This window comes from Chiloscyllium plagiosum, chromosome 12 (assembly GCF_004010195.1).
Source record: "Chiloscyllium plagiosum isolate BGI_BamShark_2017 chromosome 12, ASM401019v2, whole genome shotgun sequence".
Taxonomy (NCBI): Eukaryota; Metazoa; Chordata; class Chondrichthyes; order Orectolobiformes; family Hemiscylliidae; genus Chiloscyllium; species Chiloscyllium plagiosum.
This window is the reverse complement of record NC_057721.1, coordinates 24,022,795-24,045,018: the sequence shown is the minus strand read 5'-3', so window position 1 is coordinate 24,045,018 and position 22,224 is coordinate 24,022,795. Positions and strand designations below refer to the sequence as shown.

The 22,224-nt window shown below is 40.1% G+C and overlaps 1 protein-coding gene across 5 annotated transcripts in view; it reads right to left on the bottom strand.

Annotated features, from left to right (window-relative positions):
• The window catches only part of dmd (dystrophin), a 2,012,228-nt gene that overhangs the window by 992,063 nt on the left and 997,941 nt on the right, over positions 1-22,224 (bottom strand). For all 5 annotated transcript variants that reach the window (XM_043700735.1, XM_043700733.1, XM_043700734.1 and 2 more), the window contains one exon: positions 20,944-21,105. In XM_043700735.1, coding sequence (XP_043556670.1) covers positions 20,944-21,105 — 162 coding nt within the window. The remainder of the gene's footprint in view (positions 1-20,943; positions 21,106-22,224) is intronic.

The window sequence follows — 22,224 nt, the reverse complement described above, 5'->3', positions numbered from 1 at the left end:
GAAGAGCAACGCAGGGATACTGCAAACTTCCAGGAGGACTTTGACTGAATGAGTGCTTTGACAGTGAGCAAAGATCCTCGAGATACATTCTTTCCCAGTCAATGAGCTGGGTGTGTGTCCTGAGCACAAAGTGACCTTGCTGCACCATTGTAATGAAAGTTGCTGGTGCAGCCCAAGGTGAACCACTAAAATTCAGAGGTAACCTGTAAACTGATCAGAGATGTACCATGAGGGTTCATACAGGCTGACACATCGGATGCCATTGTCTCTGTTCGTGGGGTACAGCACTCAGTGATCCTGGAACATGCACAAAATGTTGGCGGCCAACATTAAGGACGTGGGGAGCAAATGATGAGTTTAAACCACCGAGAAACAGCTCTAGTTTTCACGTCAAGTTTTCCTCGTGGCTAGTTTGGATGTCAAGTTTGGTAAGAATGCAAACCCACGGTGGGTCCAGTGTTCACAAGTCATTTAAAAAGCAACAAATGTCAATAGGGAACTCACCATTCAGTAGGGAGAATTACATCACTCTACTTGAGCAAATATGATGATCTTGATGTCAAGGTGACAAACCTCAAGATTCTACCACTAATCTCATCATAGTCAACATTGCTGAGAGCCGAGTAAGATTCTTCCCTGGGATTTTCCAAAGGAAAGCATTACAAATTTATTCTCAATTTTTTTTGTCCACTGGTAAATATTGATAATTTGGGTTTTGATACTTTCAATTCTTTGGTCACAGCACATTATGCTCAGCACTGTATTACAAAGTACATAACTTGGCTTTGAGTTAGTTTCACAAAGTGTCTTAAACTGTACACAACTCTGGTGATTTATTCTGGGAATGACAGAAGCATTTTGTCAATACTGAACAACTTTCAGAGTTACAGCCCAAATAATAGCCTAGGTTTTATACCCTTGACATTCACTGAGACTAGAAAGTCATTAGTACAGCGACATTGACTTAATAATGTGCAAATTAATGAATACAGTTTGAGATTCTTTTTGCAGATTGAAGAATAATGCTTGGGGCCTCAGATGATTTTTGTGTTGTTACTTCATTACATATTAAAGCTTTCAGTACCAACATATGATTAGTTCCCAGTTCCTATACTAATATAATTTCCAATTGGCTAATTATTTTTAATGCAGTTCAAATATTTGAACTGAAAAGCAATTGACTGCAGTGAATAATTAACTTTCTTCCACAGGTCGTTTATTGACTTCGACTTGATTGTGTATCAACAAACTACCTCGGAAAGTTATCTCCAAATCAGTTTTTTTTAAAAAACATCAATAACAAGATTTTCTCATTGACAGAAAATGGAAAAATGCCAAGGACTTCATCAGAATCAAGTTGTCTAACAATTATTGCTTTGATAGCACTGATTCTAAATGGTATCAAGATTTTAGCACAGGAGGAGGATAGCGAGACCTTGCAGCACTGAATTAGTGGATGATTTTACATTGCTCTCAGCAGGTCAGTCATCAAAGGGGAATAGAGTATGACAGTGGGGTTCGATGATCAAGGAGGCAGTCAGAGGGATGATTTAGGAGGCAGCAATATAACTTTAAAATGGCATTCACAGACAGCTAAGTAGATTTTTACAAATTTAATGTTTTTTGCTGATGGCCCGCAATGGTACATTTAATGAATCACTCGTTTGGTCTCATAAAGATGTGCTTTGTGTGAACGCACTTGACTGCATAAAAGTGCATTTGCAAGGAGCTTAACACCTGTTTCAGATATATTATCATACTTTACTTTAGCTAGACACCATTTTAATGCAAGAAACCTGGCATATGGATAACATCAGATTTCTAGGACTCCATCACGCCTCACCAGTCAATGCAGCCACAGTTGCCTTAATCTTTCACCATAAGACAAACTACTCAAAATCACATCATCCTGGAAAATCAATTTCATAATTTCTACAGGCTGTTACATTCTTTCAATATTTGAGCCTAAAATTACACACAATTTAAGGATGTTACTAAACCGCCATTCGGTACAGTCCTTCTGTACATGACCTTTTCTGTTTCATAATCAGTCCCTCCTAAGATAATGCAGTCTCCCAACCCTGATCCCTTTTGAATGCCCCATGTCCAGTTGTCCAACAGTTGGCGATCTGCAGCAGTATTGGATCATCAATTTGGACTTTATTTGTAATCCTCGAATTCCCTCTCATCCTTTCAGAATCTGCTAAAGAGATACCATATTGTCTAAGCTTTCAGATATCCCTCCTCAGATCTCCTCCTCTCAGAAGGCATCAGTTCTACTCTGGTAAGGTTTCTGTGAACAGTCTTTGTTCTTTCTCTCAGTAAAGTCGCTTACAGAAATGCAAGTTTCTGCTGCTTGTTAGGAATCTTGCAAAAACCATCGATGCACAAAAAATGCTGAGAAATATGCAGCTTTAGTAAAAATCTGACACCTGTGTTAGACTTTGTAAAAGTATGAGGAAACATTTTTATGATGATACAGTGAATGGGTAACATTTCCCACATCTAAAATCTCATTACATTTCAAAAAAGCAATGAACAAACTGAATAAAGATAAGCATGGAAACACAAACATCTCCATGTTCCCCTTCAACCCACTCACCATCCTGAGTTGGAAAAAATATCGCTGTTCCTTTATTAGGTCAAAATCCTGGAAATGCCTCCCTAACGGCATTGTGTCTCCCTGCAGCACATGGTCTGCAGCGGTTCAAGAGCCAGCTCACCACCACCTTTCCAAGAGCAATTAAGGAAGGGCCATAAATGCTGGCCAGCTCATGATGCCCAAGTCCCATGATTGAATTTGTTTTTTAAATTCAGGAGTTATCAAATCTAGTTGTTAATTTTCAATATTTTTGTCTTTGTTTTAACTGGTGGTAAGAATTATTTACAGATAACTTTGATTTTGTTTGAAAGAAAGATCAACTGTTTCAAAATGTGAACTATAAAATTAGGTGACATCTGCATCTTACGGCCCAAGAAGATGAAGTAATCAAATTGTAACAAAGACAAATGACACCAGGATGATCTTGCTTAGAATGTCACTATACCACATTCCGTTTTTTAAAAAAGTCATTGAATTCACATGGGCTTCCCTGACTAGGCCAGCACCTATTGCCAATCCTCGGTCATCTTTGAGAGGGTGGTGCCATCTTGAACCTCTGCAGTCCATTTATTACGAGTTGACCTAAAATGCTGTAAAATCCAAGATTTTCACAAGGTGACAGTGAAGCAATGATGAAATATTTCCAAGCCAGATGGCAAGTCCAATGTAAACAGCTCCAAGCATCTTCATGCAGCAGCGATTAAACAAAAAGATAAACCTCTCGGGATTTTGTTTTGTTAGATCAATGTGCTTCAATGTATGTACTGAAGTCCATTTGTTTGCTAATCAGAGGTAAAAGACAAATCCAACCCAATTTACAGTATTTGAGAAATGTTTCTGAATGACAAATGACAACCAATATAAATTATCTTCTTCATTAATATAAAGAATTTTATATAAATAATGCAATATCTATAGCAACTTTCTGGTCCCAAGTGTAAAGCGTACACTTGGGATTCAAATTAAAAATCATTGGTCAGCATGGTAATGTGCCATTTTAACATTGTGATGGCAAATTAAAGCTACTACAATATCCCAGATAAATTACCAGTTAGTTGAACTAAACAATTGTCAAACCTTTCACACAGGGTTGTGCAGATAGGAATGGCCACCATAGCAAGGAAGACTTGAGAAAAGGGAAGGAAACCTAAATTTATCTTCCATGAAGTACACAGTCATTTTTCTGAGCTTAACAATCAACAAATGTCACTGGTATGTGAATGAGGATTTTAATTATTCAATTTGATTATCCTGTTATTGTCAGCCCATGGACATTGAAACAACTACCTTATTACGTACAACTCTCCAAAATATGTATGCAATGTGTAAACATGCAAATGTTTTTCTGAATTTGTTAGTTAACAATTTGTACATCTTCCCACTTACAGATTACTGGCTCAGGAAATGAGCACAAAACGTAAAATGAGGAGATGTATTAAATAGAAGAATCATTATTTGACATGCATATTGCAGGTGAGTTGCAGTGTGTATTATCCACACTATTGTCAAGTGGAGTTTGGTGTCCATAATTTATGAATTGCTAGCTCCAAATCCCATTTAAGAACTAAGTGGGCATAAAAATTAAGCCCTCTTCTCCAGAGAAGTGTCAGTGGTTTAATACAACACATCAGGGAGTCATTCAACAATATCTGTGGGTTATTTCTGCATGTCCATGAACCAAGATAAGCTAGCTAGCGAGGAACAAGTCACATATCATGCCTGTATAGGGGAAATAAATCATTTCAAAATGGCCTGACCAAGTTCCCACCACTCAGAGGGTCCAATTCATCAATTGGAAATCTTAAATTAAGGTATGGAGTGGCAAGAGAAATAATCAGATTTTGCCTGAGAGGAAAGATTAGGGTGCTTTTCTATAATGGTGCTAGCAACACAGAAAGTATTAATATGGGTGGCACGGTGGCTCAGTGGTTAGCACTGCTGCCTCACAGCACCAGGGTCCCAGGTTTGATTCCAGCCTTGGGCGTCCGTCTGTGTGGAGTTTGCATATTCTCCCAGTGTCTGTGTGGGTTTCCTCCGGGTGCTCTTGTTTCCTCCCATAGTCCAAAGATGTGCAGGTCAGGTAAATTGGCCATGGTAAATTGCCCATAGCGATAGGTGCATTAGACAGAGGGAAATGGGTCTGGGTGGGTTACTCTTCAGAGGGTCGGTGTGGACTTGTTGGCCCGAAGGGCCTGTTTCCACGCAGTAGGGAATCTAATCTAATCTATGTTAACATGCAATCCAGGCAGATAGCGTTCCCTAGTCTCAATACAGATAATTATCTTCTTCATCTTATTTTTAATTTCAGGGGCGTAATGCCTATATTTTCATACTCATTGGGTGGGTTACTCTTCAGAGAGTCGGTGTCGACTTGTTGGCCCGAAGGGCCTGTTTCCACGCAGTAGGGATTCTAATCTAATCTACGTTAACATGCAATCCAGGCAGATAGCGTTCCCTAGTCTCAATACAGATAATTATCTTCTTCATCTTATTTTTAATTTCAGGGGCGTAATGCCTATATTTTCATACTCATTAAGCAAATGTTAAGCATGTGGTAATGTCTCTCTGAAGACCCAACACTGCACTTTCAAAGAGTTCCACAAGAAATAGCATAGCTCATTCAATTAAATAATTGCAGCAACAACAATGATCCATCAGTCTAACTGGCTATAAAAGTGTTCCTCTGTTGTTTGAAAATGCTAAAAATATGCGCTTTACATGTACTGACGAAATGTGTAAATGAGCTGAGTATATAAATATGAATAACATGCAATTTATAGATTACACTGCACTGCTCCTACAGTCAGAAGAGACACGAAAGGAAATTATAAACAATGTAAAAACAAGGAGTGTGAAATATGGAGTAAGAATGAATGTGAAGACAACCAGGACATTTATGATGAAAAGAGACAACTCTAGAAGTGAAAAATATAGTAAATTGACAGCTTTTAGAGCAACTGAAAAGGTTACCTTGGTCTGAGTAGCATAGGTGGTGGGAGATTAGATTAGATTAGATTCCCTACAGTATGGAAACAGGCCCTTCGGTCCAACCAGTCCACACCGACCCTCTGAAGAGTAACCCACCCACACCCATTTCCCTCTGTTTAATGCATCTAACACTATGGACAATTTACCATGGACAATTTACCTAACTTGCACATCTTTGGACTGTGGAGGGAAACCGGAGCACCCGGAGGAAACCCACACAGACACAGGGAGAATGTGCAAACTCCATACAGACAGTCGCCCGAGGATGGAATTGAACTTCGGACCCTGGAGCTGTGAGGCAACAGTGCTAACACTGAGCCAAAGATGTGAAAGCTGAAGGACAACTGAAACGCCTATCATTCTGACAAAGATTGGTTATGTCAATATCAAAGAGGTTGAACCTGAACCTTGAAAAGGAATGCTGAGGTGCTAATTTTGCCATTAGTATTATATGCTTCAGAGGACAACCACAATGTTTTATATTGATAAACTGAATGCTTTTGAGGTATGGACATTTAGGGGGATGTTCTGCACATCCTTAACAAACAGAAAGATTCAAAAGGAAGTCATATAAATGGCTGAGATGGAGTGTTAATTAGTGCCTACCATCAAAAGACAAAAGACCAAAATATTTTGGTCCCCCAATAGATGAACAGAGGTAATTATTGCAAAGATAGATTGAGGGAAAATAAAGGAGATGGAAGCAGAGGAGAAAACAGATTTGGATATAATCGACTGCATGATGGATGAGGAATTTATAAGGGAGCACCAGGACAGACAATGATGGAGACCAAATGTCCTTATTACCAGATGGGTGGAACTCATACTACCATTGTGCTTGCACACTGGCAGGGCTCGGGCACACTGAGCTGGTTGGGGTTGAATTCACATCAAAGTGGAATTGAATGTTGTTGTCATAGTCTTACTAGACCATAAGGGCTGCTCTCTCACTAGAGAGAAGCAATTGGTGGTGATTTAACTTGAGGGCAACCAGACCTCAGGCAAGGGAAGAGGAAAGTCCTTCATGGTAACCTCAAACTGGTGATGGGAATTGAACCCAAACTGCTATGTAAACCAATGATCCAGCCAACTGAGCTAAACCGATTCCCGGGATTCCCTTTCAGCCTGGATTTTCTTCATCCCCAGCTTGCTTTGTGGGTAGGTTTATGGGAAGTAAGGAGAATGCAAGGGGTGGGTTGGGGGGGGGGGGGGGGGGGGGGAGGGGGGCAGTGGCTGTATGTCTTGCTCTCACACCAGTCCCACGTTTTAAACACTCTTCCTTTTCCATGGACCATCACACTCCTCTCAATCACTCTCACTTGGTCACACTCTCCCTCTTTAGCTCTCCTAGCCATAAACATTCCTATCTCCCTCACACTCTCACTCTCTGAACCTTATTCTAATACTTGGCACAAAGGGAAATTGTAAACTGGAAATTCTGCTCTTTCATTTATGTCCTAACTGTGCTCTTTGCAGCTGCACAATCCATATGAAATACCATGGACAAACTCTTGCCTTTGCTAATTGTTTTTCTCTTGATGATTGATTTATATATTTGATTGTGTCACCTATCCATTTCCCTCTCTGTGTGCAATCATCTATTATTGTGCTTTTACATGTAATGAGCAATTACACTCCCTGTTCCTGGATGCCACCTTCTCCATGTGGTTTATTTCCTTCAGTTGTTGAAATCATATATATTTCAAATGAGATACCAGTTTGTCAATCCAGGAGATCTCTGTACTGCTTCCTGAAACTTATCCTGCCACAAAGGTGACTGTGTGAAAAACTGTGATAAAGTGGTCAGAGTCAGGGAAAAATAATTGTACTGTACATGGTTGCTACTGTCAGTGAAGCAATACCATTCAAATTGAGAACACAGGCCACATTATGATCAAATCCAACCACAACCTCCTGACAAAGTAGAAGCAGTGCTGTCATGTGGAGAGTGAACCTTGAAAAGTCATACAGGATGACCTATCTACCCTATTACAAGCTGTGGTCCATTCAACTTGCTGGTAATCAAAAAGGATTCAGCTGCTACTTTGCGCTTGCTTATAGCCTGCCATATGCAACTGCACATTGACTTCATATTCGCACTGACAGAGGCTAATAAATATTTGAAGTCCATCTTGAAGTTTTATAAATATATACATTCAATAACCTAAGTGTAAATATTTCTTGAAATGTGAGCTCGGACAACCATCTTCCTAGTTGCTGGTTTAACTCTCAAAATTGGACTCAGTTGACTCTGTTTTCTATTAAACAACCATAAATGTTTCCACTTTTACAAACTTTGACTATAAAGTCTGATTTTTCCAAAGCTGAACCAGTGTTGCAGAATCCAGTTGGTGGTATGACCGTCAGAAAGATGGACCTCAGACCTAATTCCCATTCATTCTGTTATACCTGATTTTCCAAAGTGCAGTTTGGTTCACAAGAGACTTCTGGTATTTTCCATGTACAAATCAAATTAAAAAATGATTTTGATTTGGATTACATTCCTTTGCAAGTTACTCATTTAAAGCCAAATCTGGCAACAATATGTACTTGATCCATCAAAGGAGGGCTTATCATAACATCTACATACATTGTAAACAACCCAAGGTGCTTAACGTGATCAAACAAAACTTGGCATTGAGCTATGGAATGAGAATATTAGGGAAGATAACCAAAATATTTGTCAAAGAGATAGGTTTCAATTAGTTTCTTCAAGGAATAACGAGAGCTAATGTGGTTTAGGGAGGAAATTACTGAGCTTAGGTAGGAAGCTGAAAACATGACTGTCGCTGATATGATTAATTAGAATTGGGGATATAAACTGAATTGGAAGAGGGTAGATATATTAATAATTGCAGAGCTGGAAGAATTAAAGTGATGTGGAAGAGCAAGGTTAGGGAAGGATTTGTAAACAAGGATGCAACACTTAAATTCATGGGATTGCATGCCCGTGAGCTATTGTAGGTGGGATATATGAAGAGGTCTTGGCTCAAGTTAGGACATAGACAGCAAAGGTTCAAATGGCTGTAATCTTATGTAAGGTAGGAAATGCAAAACCAGGTACAATGCATTGAATTAGTGAAGGTGTCAGCAATAGATAAGCAATGCTGGGCAGAGTTGGACAATACAATGGAAATATAAATAGGCTGTTGTAGTGATATTGTGAACAGAAATTCAGAGGCCTGCTTCAACCTCAGCAAGTTGCCAAGGAAAGGGAGTGTGTCAGGGACCAAAAGCACTGGCTTTATTCTTCACAATATGAGACACTCTCAGATTGGTTAATACAGACAGATAAGGAAAATGTATAAAATATAAATAAATGTAGTTATAAAAGCACCTCAGCTATTTGATTAGTGCTCTGGCATTTTAAAAAAAACATATCACCATAATAAAATCATGAACATTACATGGAAATGACATTGATGTGAGTGTCAAAGATCTGCGGTCTCTTTTACAAGAACTTTACTTGCAGCTATGAATATACACACATTGGATCTTTTCACAAATTTTTGCATTTTTCAAGATTTCTCCAATCAGTCATGTGCTCAGTGTTATAGCTATACTGGAGCAGTTGGTGAGGGGCAAGAAGAATTCTGAAGTACCAGTCTTCAGTACTAGTCCCAGAATTTAGTCAGATCAGCATCTAATGCCTTCAAGTGAATCACAACTACTTCTCAGAAAGCGCAAAGAGTTGTTCATTTTATCAACGTGGAACAGGTTTGAACCCAGCATGAGATTGTCTATTTTGTGACATTTTAAAGGATCCTTCCTTAAAGATTATTAACATTAGATAATGCCTAAATTCAAAGGAGTAAAGGACACCAGGATAATTTCAGATGTGATCATTATATGCGACAGGAAAGAGAAAAGACAAAGAGAGATAAGAGTTCTATGATTTTATGAAAAATGATTTATTATAGAAATGTGTAGAATGGTGTTCAAGTTTTTCTTCAATAGAGGGTAATCATGGACTTTAGAATAGAGGGCACTAGAAGCATGAGCCATGAAATCACTCAAGAAATTATCTGATGCAACTTGTAAGATGTACTGTAGGGCATGTCTGGATGATAGAAAAGATTTGTGTAATCACCTTGTGATCAAGTTCAACAACCCTTATGGAAGTTGCTTCATTTCAGTATGCTGCTGTAGAGTAACAATCTACCGATATTGAATTGATAAGAAAGGAAACCGTTCAAGAATTCTGATGAAAGAGACGAAGATAAGATTCAAAAGGAGATCTGGGACAGGAAGAAAAAGTTGAAACTAAGATATATGATCTACTTAGTGTCTGCATAACATTTATATAGGAAGTGAGGTTATGTTGTGAATTAATATTGAATGATTATGGAGGGTAAAATGTATCATAGAACATGAACGTATTGTGCTTTATGTTTACTGGAACTTCTTCATCACTTGTCAGCATTAGCTTGAAACAACCACAGGGTGGTGTGCAAAGCCCATTCTATTTATCACAAAAATACAAAAAAATACATGACAGCCTCAGTGCTATTTTTACTCCAAACAATACTTGCCAAACTAATTGTTGCACTAAGAATTATAGTTGGCAACCATTTATGTTTGGGAAATTAGTGGGCGGCACGGTGGCACAGTGGTTAGCACTGCTGCCTCACAGCGCCAGAGACCCGGGTTCAATTCCCGCCTCAGGCGACCGACTGTGTGGAGTTTGCACATTCTCCCCGTGTCTGCGTGGGTTTCCTCCGGGTGCTCCGGTTTCCTCCCACACTCCAAAAATGTGCAGGTTAGGTGAATTGGCCACGCTAAATTGCCTGTAGTGTTAGGTGCAGGGGTAAATGTAGGGGAATGGGTCTGGGTGGGTGCGCTTCGGCGGGTCGGTGTGGACTTGTTGAGCCGAAGGGCCTGTTTCCACACTGTAAGTAATCTAATCTAATCTAATCTAAAGAATTTTTAAAATTCAATTTTAGAAAAAGAATTATTTTGACTGCTGTGAAGTTTATGCTTTGTTTGGTCAAACAGCATTATCAGATATCCAGGGAAAAGAATCAAATCCATTATTTCTTTGATGGAATAAGTACATGTGCGCTTTAACCCTAAACATGGATTTCATGATCAAAGAAGAAATTCAGGGTTTAAGAGGGAAACAGTGATTTTCAAAAAGTTTATGGAAGTACATTTTGCCTTGTTTCTAAAAAATAAGTTTAAATCTTGATAAACATCTTTTTTTGCTGTAATACCATGCCCTGCTTAAGATATTCTGTTCCATAATGAGCGCTTCAGAAAATCTGTCTTAAACAAAGTTTAATTGGAATTGCAATTGCCACTTTGGATCCACTCCCAAGAGTAATCATATTTTAGACTGTCACTAAAGAATGCTCTATTTAATTATATATGTTGCAGTCCTTTGCTTTCCATTGTATTCTCACAATTGCACTTCCTCTGTTCAGCACAGACACAATTAGTCAAATGGCTTCATTCAGTGTTGTACATTTTCTCAGATATGTTTCTCTTAAAGTTGTATTCCATGTTTGACATTTGACAAGTGCACACATACTTCCTCCAGGTCTAGGCAATTATTTCAGGTACTGCTCATTCTTTAATTCAGACTAAAGCAATTTTCATTACAATTCTCCCTTATAACGTGTGTGTAGAGGCCTTGGGATGGCTCTGTCAGTTATTGCCACGTCAACTATTATCTTGCATATTTATGGCTCTTTTAACCAAGGAGATGTTGATGAAATGCATAGTCACTCCAACCTATTTCCCAGAGCTGGGAACGGATTCATTTCTCTACAGAAAATCTCAACTTTATGAAGGGTATCTGCATTTTTATCAACTGCATGAAATAACTTCAAGCTGAAGGCACATCATGTAGCCACATTGACCCCACAAAAATAATCTCAGCAACACCAAAGTACTTCATGAAGGTATAGCTAGCTGGGTGCAAGTGCAGCATCATACACAACATGTCCTTTCAAATTTAGTTGCTGCACGTAATGCTTTATTTTTGGTGCCTGTCCTTTTATTTATTCATTTTGCATGATCATGTATCCCAGAATACATGCTTCTGAGGTACCTTGTTCTGTGGAGCTTTAGCAGGTATATTGATCACACATGCTAGTGCATAATTGGCCAACTAACCACGAGGATTGTTGTAAGCAAGCAATAAAACCAACAAACAAGTAACATTTCTCCCTATCTGTTGCTTTTCCCCACTGTGACATCAGTGACACCTCACGTTTATTTATTATCCTCTAACCTGTAGATGCAGCACAGCAGAAAACAATGTTGCAAAGAAATGAACCATAGAATATAGTAAAAAAAGAGGTAAGTGTCAGGAAACTTTATACATTAAAAAGGACAGTAAGAGAAAAGCATTTTTATTGCATGAGATGTCAGCAACTGATGGCATGATTGCCAATAATAGAGAGGTATGCACAATAGACTGTGGATGAAATATGAGCATGAGGGAATAATGGACATATGGAGGAAGTTACAATCATAGGAAAAGAAGGCTATGGAAGAATCTAAGAAAAAGAGCGAAACTTTACATTTAGATTAGATTATATACAGTGTGGAAACAGGCCCTTTGGCCCAACAAGTCCACACCAACCCTCCGAAAAGCAACTCGCCTTGACCCATTCCCCTACGTTTACCCCTTCACCTAACACTACAGTCAACTTAGCATGGCCAATTCACCTAACCTGCACGTTCTTGGACTGTGGGAGGAAACCAGAGCACCCGCGTGATGGGGATTGGGAATTGCAATTATTTCCCATGAACGAGGAATTCCCAGTAAGTGTGGGTCATAAGCTCGCGTTGATTAAGTCCCTGCCCTTTGTACACACCACCCGTCGCTACTACCGATTGGATGGTTTAGTGAGGTCCTCGGATCGGCCCCGCCGGTGTCAGACAAGGCCCTGGTGGAGCGCCGAGAAGACGATCAAACTTGACTATCTAGAGGAAGTAAAAGTCGTAACAAGGTTTCCATAGGTGAACCTGCAGAAGGATCATTTTTTTATTTTTTAGCGTTCATTAGCAGAGGGATTGAATTCAAGAGTCGTGAGGTGATGTTGCAGCTGTACAGGACCTTGGTAAGGCCACATTTGGAGTAGTGTGTGCAGTTCTGGTCGCCTCACTTTAGGAAAGATGTGAGACTTTTTCCCCGGGTACAACAGTGTTACAAGGAGACATAAATTTCAGGTGAAGGGTGGAAGGTATAGGGGGGATGTCAGGGGTAGGTTCTTTACCCAGAGAGTGGTGGGGGCATGGAATGCGCTGCCTGTGGGAGTGGCAGAGTCAGAATCATTGGTGACCTTTAAGTGGCAATTGGATTGGTGCTTAAGCTAGGACAAATGTTCGGCACAACATCGTGGGCCGAAAGGCCTGTTCTGTGCTGTATTGTTCTATGTTCTATGTTCTTAGGGAGGAATTGAACCCAAGTCTCTGGCACTGTGAGGCAGCAGTGCTAACCACTGTGCCACCATGCCACCCGTTTTTTGTATACCACTTTCATACTTTTCCTCAATAACTGGACAAATTCATATTTACATATGACATACTCTGTTTGCCAGAATTTGCCAACTTATTCAAACCAACGCTTTCCCTTTGAGATTTTCTACCTCCTCTTTACAACTTTAGATTATTAGATTAGATTAAGTCATTTAATATTTGTGAATCTATGTATTGCAAGGAGAATGAGATAAATGAATAGTTGTGCAAAAGAATAAAGGCTGCAGAATATAAAACAATAAAGTTTATGCAGTACTGGAAATCAACCACGAGAAACCAGAGGTGACCAAGTCATGTATGAGGGCATCAGTGAAAGATGGGTTGAAGATAAAGCAGAGACAGATGCCATAACATAGGTGGTGTTAGTGGTGGATTGGAAATTATGACTGAGTTTTTAGCTCTTAATGGAGGCAAGGAAAATAAATGATAATTTCTGATGCAATTTGTAGTGCATTTTTGACCATGTGTTATTTGTATGTGGCCTTTTCACAGACAAGGAAAGTCTTTAGTGTGATCCTCCCACACATACCCTCTAAGGTCAACATCATCATTGGGAACCAAAGTACATTTGCACTTACTTACTCAGCTCATGTTAGGAAGTAACATGTTAACATGAAAACAAGATAGGCTGGTTGGCAAAAAACAGAGGGTATGCACAAAAGGTCATTGCCTGATTTGCAGGATGACTTAGCAGTGTATTGAGACCTCAACTTTTTAAAATTCAAATCAATGACATAGATGAGGGGAGTGAAAGCACTGTAGGTAAATCTGCAGATGGTACAAAGTTGGAAAGTATCTTTTGAAGAAAAAAGGGATCTGCAGATAGGTGGAGTGAATGGGTAAAAAGAAAATTGGCAGATGGAGCATAACGTAGGAAAAAAGGAATTTGTTCACTTTGGCAGGAAAAAATAGTATTACTTCAATGGAGAATGAATGCAGGTTTACTAGAAATTACAAGCTTTTGGAGTGAAGTCCATTTGTCAGGTGGAATGAAAAGAAGCACACAGGCACAGAATTTACAGGCAGAGACATCAAAAGATCATACAACTGATGTGAGTGGAGTGCTGACAGGCTGAATAATAAGACTCTGCAGGTGTCAGACGGAGTGAGTAAAGTGTCAACAGCCAAACAAGAAAGTGAGGGGATAGCTATAGTCTGATTAATTGAGGCAGAGAGATAAGTACAAACAATTAAAAAGTAAGGTGGTGCTGGAAACAAACAAAATGGCTGGAATAACATGATAGGTATAAGAGTCACATGACGAGGGTCGAACCAAAGTAACAAGTAATCCAAAACTGTACAAACTAATTAATGTAGAGATACCATCGGAAGTTACCAAGGTGATGGTGTCAAAACAGTATAATAAGGAAGATTTTACAAATGCAAAACAGTACGGTGAGATTAGACGTCGGGCAACATGAACTCAAGATCACGACTCAGGCATTCTTCATGGGTACAGAATTTAGCTATCAGCTTCTGCTCAGCATCCTTGGTCAGAAGTCACATGACACCAGGTTGTAATCCCAACAGGTTTATTTGAAATCACAAGGTTTCGGAGCACTGCTCCTTTGTTAGGTGGAGTGAATATGTTCGAGGACATGGATATCATCACACATGGGAACACCATGCACCACATACATGGCAGATACTCATGTGATTTGGCCAATGTCGTCCAATTCATATGCTGCAGGCAAGGATGCACAGAGGCATGGTACATTGGTGAGACTATACAGATGCTATGACAATGGATAAACAGACACCACACAACAATGGCCAGACAGGGATGTTCCCTCCCAGTCGGGGAACCCTCCAGCAATCAGGGACATTCAGCTCCCAGTCTTAGGGTAAGCATCCTCCAAGCCAGCTTTTGAATAACAAGTCTCTGCAGGTGATCGAAAGTGTCAGATGGTGTGAGTAAAGTGTCAACAGCTGAATAGCAAGTGAAGGGATAACCTATAATCTGATTAATTGAAGCAGCGAGATAATTGCAACAACACAGAATCACTGAGCAGCAACTGATAGCCAAGTTCCATATCCATGAAGCTGGCCTCATCTTGTGGGATGATGTGGTACTATATGTAACCCCACCATACTGTTCTGTAATTTAAAATCTTCCTTACTATTCTGTTTTGACACCATCGCCTTGATAACCTGTTATGAACTCTCTACCTTAATTAGTTTATACAGTTTAGTTAGTACAGTTTTGGATTACTTGTTATTTTGGTTAGACTCTCGTCATGCGACTCTTATACCTGCCATATTATTGCAGCGAGTTGGTTTGTTTCCAGCAACTCCATATTCTTAATTTTTTGCAATTATCTCTGCTTCAATTAGTCAGATTATAAGTCATTACTTGCTATTCAGCTGTTGACACTTTCCTCACACTGTCTGGTCTGACACTTTTGATCACCTGCACAGACTTGTTATTCAGTCTCTAACCACTGCACTCACACCATATGTATGATGTTTTGATCTCTCTGCCTAGAAAATTGTGTGCCTGTGTGCTTCTCTTCATTTCACCCGCTAAAGGAGCAGTGCCCCCAAAGCTTGTGATTTCAAATAAACCTGTTGAACTACAATCTGGTGTTGTGTGACCTCTGACCTTGTCCAACCCAGTCCAACACCAGCACCTCTGTTATACATGGCATTGGTGAGGCAACATCTGGAGTACAGTGTGCAAATGTGACCTTATATAGTGCAAGATTTATGCAAGTGAAGGGATGATCTATAATCTGATTAATAGAGGCTTGGATAAGTACAAAAAATTAAAGATAAGGTGGTGCTTGAAATAAACGAATTTCAGGAGTGGTTTGAGCAGGTTGCCTTATGACTACAGGTTGCAGAGGCAGGGTTCATTTCCACTAGAGCTTAGAAGAATGATGAGTGACTTAACTTAAGTGTGAATGATCCTGAATGGTCTTGACAAGATGGACATCCAAAGCATTTCCTCATGTGTGTTAATCCAGAACCATCTGTTTGATGATGTTTTAAAATTAGGGATCATCCTTTCAGAACAGGGATGATTCTTTTTTCCTCTTAAGGTGTATTGCTTTCTCTGAAAATGTGAAATTCTGCCTCAGGTGGTGATGGAAGTGGGTGACTGAACATTTTCTAAGACAGGAGTGGAAAGACTCATGTTAATCAGGGAATCTAGTTATATCTGGCTTAGACAGGAACATTGGGAATTCCAAACAAAATCAAATGAGATACCATCTTGTTGAATGGTGAAGCAGGTGCAAGGAGCTGGTTGGTATATGTCTTCGCTTATTTTCTGTATCTGCAAGCTATTTTCATGCGGTAGTGATGATGTTGGAAGCCTCAAAATACTCAACAGATTTGACACTTTGTAACCGTTTGAGGAAACCTGAAGAGTCCAAAATATTTTGACAAGTGTTTACTGTTTGGTTCCTTCAAATGCCACCGTTTGATGATGTTCTGTATTCTAGACGTGTTTTTTTTTAATGGAGGGATTGATCACAGAGCTGTATCTTGCAAAGGTAAGTTCACCAATATATCGGCCACCATTGTGTAATGTTAGCTTTCATTACAATACTTCAGGAGATAGTGGTGCAATGCATGCAAAAGTATAGAAGATGTGTCATGACACACTCCTGTCATGTTTTGACCAATGTTTAATAACCATTTGGTTTTAAAACCAAAGTTGCTCTGCTGTTGGACATAACAAATAACTTAAACACCTGCTGCAGTTCATCAATTGGTGGCAATCTGCTTTAAAATGAAATTATGACAATTTGTAGACTAAAATGGCCACCTGTTGTCTCAGTCAAATAGACAGCATTCCCTGCATTTCTTTTAATAGCTGAGGCTATTATAAATTCTTGGCTGAGTTTCAAAAGATGGAGCACCACTAACCTCTGCAGGGGCTGTTTTCATGTTTTAATTGATGATTTTAACAGGAGGTTTTGTGAGCTGTGAAGAGGCAAGTTGGAATTCCAAGACACAGATAGGTCGGTTTAATGGGTGGAAAGTGGCAGATGAATTTTAATGCAAAGAGGAATGAAAGGATTAACTTTGGTAGGAAGAACAGACAGAAACATTAAAAAAAAAAGGGATAATTCTAAAAAAATGATGCTGGATATTCTTTGAAGGTGACAGGACAAGTCAAAAGCATGTTTTATAAAGCATATGACAGCCCAGCCTCTCTCCTGAGCAGACAGGATAAAAGCAAGAAAGCTTTTTTAAATCTATGTCAAACACTGGTTCAGCCTCAACTGGAGACTTTTGAGTCCAGTATTGGGCATCAAATTTTAAGGAAAGGTTTGAAGACATTAGAGGGGAGGCAAAAAAGGTGAACAAGAATATTTCCAAGAATGAGGAACCTCAATTAAGTAAGCATATTGGTGAAGTTAGGGTTGTTTTCTGTGAAGAGGAGATTTGCTTGAGTTATTCAAAGTCATTGGGGGAAAAAAACAGATAAGGAGAAATTGTTGCCACTGGTGGTAGAGGGTTGTTTTTCAGACTGGAGGCCTGTGACCAGTGGAGTGCCACAAGGATCGGTAGTGGCAGATGGAGTTTAATTCAGATAAATGCGAGGTGCTGCATTTTGGGAAAGCAAATCTTAGCAAGACATATACACTTAATGATAAGGTCCTAGGGAGTGTTGCTGAACAAAGAGACCTTGGAGTGCAGGTTCATGGCTCCTTGAGGGTGGAGTCGCAGATAGATAGGATAGTGAAGAAGGCGTTTGGTATGCTTTCCTTTATTGGTCAAAGTATTGAGTACAGGAGTTGGGCGGTCATGTTGCGGCTGTAGAGGACATTGGTTAGGCCACTGTTGGAATATTGCGTGCAATTCTGGTCTCCTTCCTATTGGAAAGATGTTGTGAAACTTGAAAGGGTTCAGAAAAGAATTACAAGGATGTTGCCAGGGTTGGAGGATCTGAGCGACAGGGAGAGGCTGAACAGGCTGGGGCTGTTTTCCCTGGAGTGTCGGAGGCTGAGGGGTGACCTTAGATTAGATTAGATTACATTACAGTGTGGAAACAGACCATTCGGCCCAACAAGTCCACACCAACCCACCGAAGCTCGACTCACCCATACCCCTACATTTACCCCTTACCTAACACTACAGGCAATTTAGCATGGCCAATTCACCTGACCTGCACATCTTTGGACTGTGGGAGGAAACCGGAGCACCCGGAGGAAACCCACGCAGACACGGGGAGAACGTGCAAACTCCATACAGTCAGTCGCCTGAGGCGGGAATTGAACCCGGGTCTCTGGCGCTGTGAGGCAGCAGTGCTAACCACTGTGCCACCGTGCCGCCCAGAATTATGAGGGGCATGGATAGGATAAATAGACAAAGTCTTTTCCCTGGGGTCGAGGAGTCCAGAACTAGAGCGCATAGGTTTATGGTGAGAGAGGAAAGATACAAAAGAGACCTAAGGGGCAACTTTTTCACGCAGATGGTGGTACGTGTATGGAATGAGCTGCCAGAGGATGCGGTGGAAGCTGGTCCAATTGCAACATTTAAGAGGCATTTGGATGGGTATATGAATAGGAAAGGTTTGGAGGGATATGGGCCCGGTGTTGGCAGGTGGGACTCGATTGGGTTGGGATATCTGGTCGGCATGGACAGGTTGGACCGAAGGGTCTGTTTCCATGTTGTACATCTCTATGATTCTATGACTCTATGGTGGAAGAGTCAAAAACCAAAGGATACAGATTTGAGGTAATTAGCAAAGGAAGCAATGGTGACATGACGAGAAACCTTTTTATTTTATGAGAGGTTTGAATGAACATTTCCTTAAATTATTTTTGTTTGCTGCTCCGAGGTCCACACAAGGCAGTGAGTTCCAGTAGCAGAAGCCATTGATTGGCACAACAACTGGAGTAGATAGCATTGCACAGCTTATGGGAATATTGGTGAGGATTTGGAAAGTACCTCCTGAACTTGGTGGAGGGAAGTTCAATGGAGGCATGTGAGAGGGAGTAGGACCATTGTATGAGATCAAAAATCTACAGGACTAAGGAGGGAAGGTGTGGGAGTAGTACAAAGTGAATTGCAGCTTTAATGAGGAAGTTTAGCTACAATAGACTGTTACCTGCAATGTGATCATTTTACAGAGGGGGCTTTCCATCTCAAATGTTGCAAGGAGATAAATGTGTGCTTTTATAACTGTTGATCACTAACATTTAGGTTTCTTCATTGTTTTTGTGGAGCACAGGATTTTCAACATTAAGTATTTAAACACGATGGGTCTGTAATTATTACAAATTATTCTTTTGAATGTCCATTTCAATGAAAATCTTTGTTTGTCCAGAGTGAATATTGGATATCTTGCAATGCAGGATATATAGGAAGGGAAGGTGACGGTGTTTGACTGGGGTGAACAAAGTTGAAAATCACACAACATCAGGTAGCCTCTCGGAGTGCTACCTGATGAAGGAGCAGCACTCTGAAAGCTTGTCCTTCGAAATAAACCTGTTGGACTGTGACTGGATATATGGGGGCATGGAGGATATGCGTGAGGTTTTATGATGTATTTGGGCATGGGGATATATAGGAGCATTGAGGTAGTATGGTGGTATGGGTGAATATGGAATGAAATTGTTATGGAAATATTGGGGCACATGGATAGAGTTGGATAACAGTTAAAATGCGGCATACATGGGCAGAGGTGACAGATTCAGACTTATGTATTAAGGAAAGAGCATAACTCTCACTTCTTCAGCCCAACATGGTCTTGGTACAGGACATAGATTCTACAACTTCCTTTGGAATGAACAGATTTTGAAATTTTGAACAATTTGGATCAGCATGAGCCTGTTCCTGGAAAGGGGTATTATCCTTTGTCAGGAAACTGAGCTTTGTGGAAAAGGAGAAAGTATGGTTATTTGAATGTATAGCTGAAAGAAATTAGAGCTTAGCCAAGAGCAGACAGGTAGGGAGTGGCGACGTCAACAAGGAAAGTGGAATTTTAGCGTTCAATTCCAACAATGTGAAAGCTAACTCCACCATGACAAGTCATGTTGCCAGTGGGGGAGGTGGGGGTCCATGGATATAGATGAGGAACATTAAAGGAACCAAGAAGAAATTCTTGGGGATCCAAAAGCAATAATGTGGCTCTAATAAAGAAGGTATTGCTGGAAGTCCTCTGGCAACACTAGACTGAAAAATGGAATAAAGTAACAGCATTACTACTGAGCTGGACAGTGAACAAAGGCATTTTCTAACAGGACGGTATGGGATTTACTGTATCTTACAAGGTGCCTTTGCACAGGAGAATGTGAAGCTTGGTCACAATTCTGAATTTTATACGATTAAAATCAGCTAGGAAGAGGCACTGATTGGGTGTTCTACAGGAAGTTAACTGACATATGCACATTGCAAACATTACTTAAAGTGTGGATATATGAGAGGAATGGGAGAGGTAATTGATATGAGGAACAAAATGAGTGGAGAGTGAGCAGACCCCTCCAGGTACCTATGAACTCGTGAGGAAAGACTGAAAAGATGAACCATAAATGACAGCGCATTTAAGTGATTTGAAAAGGAACTGGGTAACCATGAACAAGCTGCTGCCAACAGCAGAAGAGAGATAATTGAAATGCTATTCCAGAATGATGTCTTATATGCAGCAAAACTAGGAGAGGCAATGTGCGTGTACAGTTTCTGTCAGAGCACCATTTTTTTTTTGAAGATAGTTATATTTTACATGGGAAGAAAAGCAAACATAATAAAGAATGTCATGCCTCAAATACTTGCATTTAAGAAATCCATCAACAACAGGTCTGTTTGATTCCTCCTTCTAATTCGGAAATTATTTCTTTTCTCTCTCAGTTTAAAAAAAATGTTTTTGCTGATTTACAATCTAACTTTAAATAAATAGCTTTCTGGCATACCTGAGCTTCTTGAGGGACCTGGGCTGCATCAATTCTGTCAGCAATGTATGACGTTAGCTGTTTGTCAATCAATGCAAGAGATTCTTGGATTAAACGAAGGGTTTTGTCCGTCTCCTGGGCTGATTGAATGCTCTGTTCAAGGACTTTCTGTCTTCTTACAGCCTGGAAGGGTCAGGGAAAAACAAGTCATTAACACTCTGCTTCATCTCTCGCATCAGCAGAACTCTAAGATCTTCTGAGAATAACAATCAGCAGTAACTTATTGAAAAAAAAACAAAGTTTCTTGGCTTTTTTTTGTTTATTTCAATTCCACAATGTTCCATCGAAAAGGCTAGTGAATGCATTGTGTTTAAGAAGTCGAATAATAAGGATAATTTCCCAAGTAAAGAGAAAAGCAAAGAGTGGGTGCTAACTCCACTTGAATAGTAATGTGTTAGCAACATTCAAATGTTCTCAGCAAGCTCATTTGCATCATTAATCAGGGATCCAGGTCAAGTGTAAAGAGCATACTAATAGCAGGAAGGATAAAAAACAAATGAGTGAAAATTAAAGGACCATGTCAGTTGAGGAACACACAAAAATAGAAGGCATCATATCATGTTAAAACTTGGATTAAATGTCAAAAGTTTTTCATTGGCAATGAAGCACCTGAACATGCCGCCCTCCCCCCAACCCCCCGGAATTATATACATTTTTTAAAACCAAGTTTCCTGCTGCAAAGTAATTTAGATGACCGAAAGATGAAGGGAAAGGAAAGCAGCTGTGCAGATTTAAGTGAAAAAAGTGAGTGAAATTGAAGGCGAAAGCTGCCAGATGTTATTGTGGGTTACATCAGCACTGTGGTAAAAACAATGACTGCAGATGCTGGAATCCAGATTTTGGATTAGTGGTGCTGGAAGAGCACAGCAATTCAGGCAGCATCCAAGGAGCAGCAAAATCGACATTTCGGGCAAAAACCCTTTATCAGGAATAAAGGCAGAGAGTCTGAAGGGTGGAGAGATAAGCTAGAGGAGGATGTGGGTGGGGAGAAAGTAGCATGGAGTACAATAGGTGAGTGGGGGAGGGGATGAAGGTGATAGGTCAGGGAGGAGGGTGGAGTGGATAGGTGGAAAAGAAGATAGACAGGCAGGACAAGTCATGGGGACAGTGCTGAGCTGGAAGTTTGGAACTAGGGTGAGGTGGGGGAAGGGGAAATGAGGAAACTGTTGAAGTCCACATTGATGCCCTGGGGTTGAAGTGTTCCGAGGCGGAAGATGAGGCATTCTTCCTCCAGGCGTCTGG